The sequence below is a fragment of the Lucilia sericata genome, unplaced genomic scaffold, assembly GCF_015586225.1.
Source record: "Lucilia sericata isolate MDLA Ls3-8-SP2 unplaced genomic scaffold, ASM1558622v1 Contig000014F_arrow, whole genome shotgun sequence".
Taxonomy (NCBI): domain Eukaryota; kingdom Metazoa; phylum Arthropoda; class Insecta; order Diptera; family Calliphoridae; genus Lucilia; species Lucilia sericata.
In genome coordinates this window covers 1,300,878-1,302,696 of record NW_023994053.1, presented here as the reverse complement: position 1 = coordinate 1,302,696, position 1,819 = coordinate 1,300,878, and the positions used below count along the sequence as shown (strand labels likewise).

Below are 1,819 nucleotides of genomic sequence, written 5' to 3'. Positions count from 1 at the left end.
ACCTGTTGCATATCCCTCGTAGTAGGCTATGCAAATTCAACAGGAAGTTCAAATACTTAACGAAATATTAACAAAATAGTACGTCCTTGTGTTTTTTTTCCAAAAATACATATATACATACATACATATGTATGTATGAAAGTATGTATGTATATTAGAATGGCTCAGTGAAATAAAAATTCAAACATTGCTTTGGTTTGAGATTTTTTTCCTATTTATATCAATTCCAAAATATCACATGAGAATTTGTTTATGGCTGAATCGAACGTTAATAAAGAAGATTCCGAGTAAGTCGAACTTTCTGAATAAACTTTTTCGAAAACTAAAAAGCAAACACAGTCTTTGCCGGGCACTTGCCGCGTCAACATCGTTTTCATTATTATCGGTGTGTTATAGCGGGTGATTGCATAGTTTGTTATTGGAAGGCCACTGGAACGCTTTATTTTTGTTTATATATTTGGCTTAAATTTTATTTCACGTGATTACTTAGACATTACGGAAATGCGAAGCGGTGATCTAATGATTAAGACAGCAGATATGAAATCAGCTAAAAAATTCCTGAAGGCAAAATATATTGATGTTGTACCAGTGACAATAAATATGCTTAAAGGTCTTAACTCCACTCAAGGACGAATTTTTTCAAGGAAGATCATTGATATTTCTGAAGAGGATCTTTTAAAATCCCTTGAAGGTCAGAAGGTGATTGAAATTCGCAAACCATCAAGAAAAGAAGGCGAAAAGTACATTCCAACAGGAGCAGCTATATTAACTTTTGACCTAATACACCGACCAGAAACATTGAAACTTGGATGGGAACGAGTGCGAGTTAATGAACAAGTGCCTAATCCAATGAGATGTGCAAATTGTCAAAGATTAGGTCACAAAAAAAAAGAGATGTAAGAATATTGAATTGTGTAAAGTTTGTGGTTTACTCCACCACATGATCCGTGTACCAGAAAATACTGTGTTAATTGTAACAATGAAACTCGCACATCATTTGACTCGTCAATAAAATTAAAGCTGACAAAAGGTGCACCATACGTGAGGCTTGGGCAATATTTAATGACAACCCTACAATTCATACCCTGAAACCTTTCAATAAGAGAGCTCCTACTTATTCTGAAATTTTGGCCAATGGAACAATAGTCACGAATAATCAAAATTTGTACAAAGACAACAATGACGCCTTTTCATCTAACGGTATACAAAAGACAACAACAACCATCAATGCAAATTCTTCATCTTCCAGTAAAATTAACAATTCAGAAACCAACTCTTTATTTTCCAATAGGAACAACATCACTAATACAAATGCATCAATTTCCAACATCCACAATAATGACATTAAAGCTACAAATCAATCAACTTCCAAGAGCGAAAATAAAATCCCCGTTACAAATTCCTCAACTTCCAACAATGATAATATGATAACAACAATCAACAATAACACCATCAACAACAACATTACCAACAACAACACTACCAACAACAACACTACCAACAACAACGGCACATTAAACCCAATTACTTCAACAGATGACAGTACTTCAACAAATATGATTATCAGTAATATTGATTTGACAACAGAGGACTTAACTCATCAATAGCAGTTATCGTCAACATTCGAGAATGTCGGCATATCGATAAGTGATGATAAAGATAGTGCTAGTGCTGGTAATGAATTGGCTACTATCGAAGATGATAATGGAATTACTACAAATTAATGTCAATTGGGAACTCCACCTAATGGGACTTCAAATGTTACCGATTTAACACCATGTAGTAGTATTTTTGGAAAATTTACAGATTTGAACGTATT

General features: G+C 33.8%; 1 protein-coding gene across 1 annotated transcript; it reads left to right on the top strand.

The window, feature by feature from the left end:
* The first annotated feature begins 501 nt into the window (after positions 1 to 501).
* On the top strand, positions 502 to 1,607 carry LOC119604563 (putative uncharacterized protein DDB_G0291812). Its single transcript, XM_037957261.1, has 2 exons — positions 502 to 896; positions 1,031 to 1,607. Exons 1-2 carry the CDS (start codon positions 502 to 504, stop codon positions 1,605 to 1,607), a joined length of 972 nt encoding a protein of 323 aa, XP_037813189.1.
* The last annotated feature ends 212 nt before the right edge of the window (positions 1,608 to 1,819 follow it).

Bases quoted from the DNA above. Each gene is read 5' to 3' on its own strand.
- LOC119604563 (XM_037957261.1), top strand. From the start codon at position 502: ATGCGAAGCGGTGATCTAATGATTAAGACAGCAGATATGAAATCAGCT. The intron at 897-1,030 runs GTAAGAATATTG...AGCTGACAAAAG, and splicing joins GGTCACAAAAAAAAAGAGAT to GTGCACCATACGTGAGGCTT.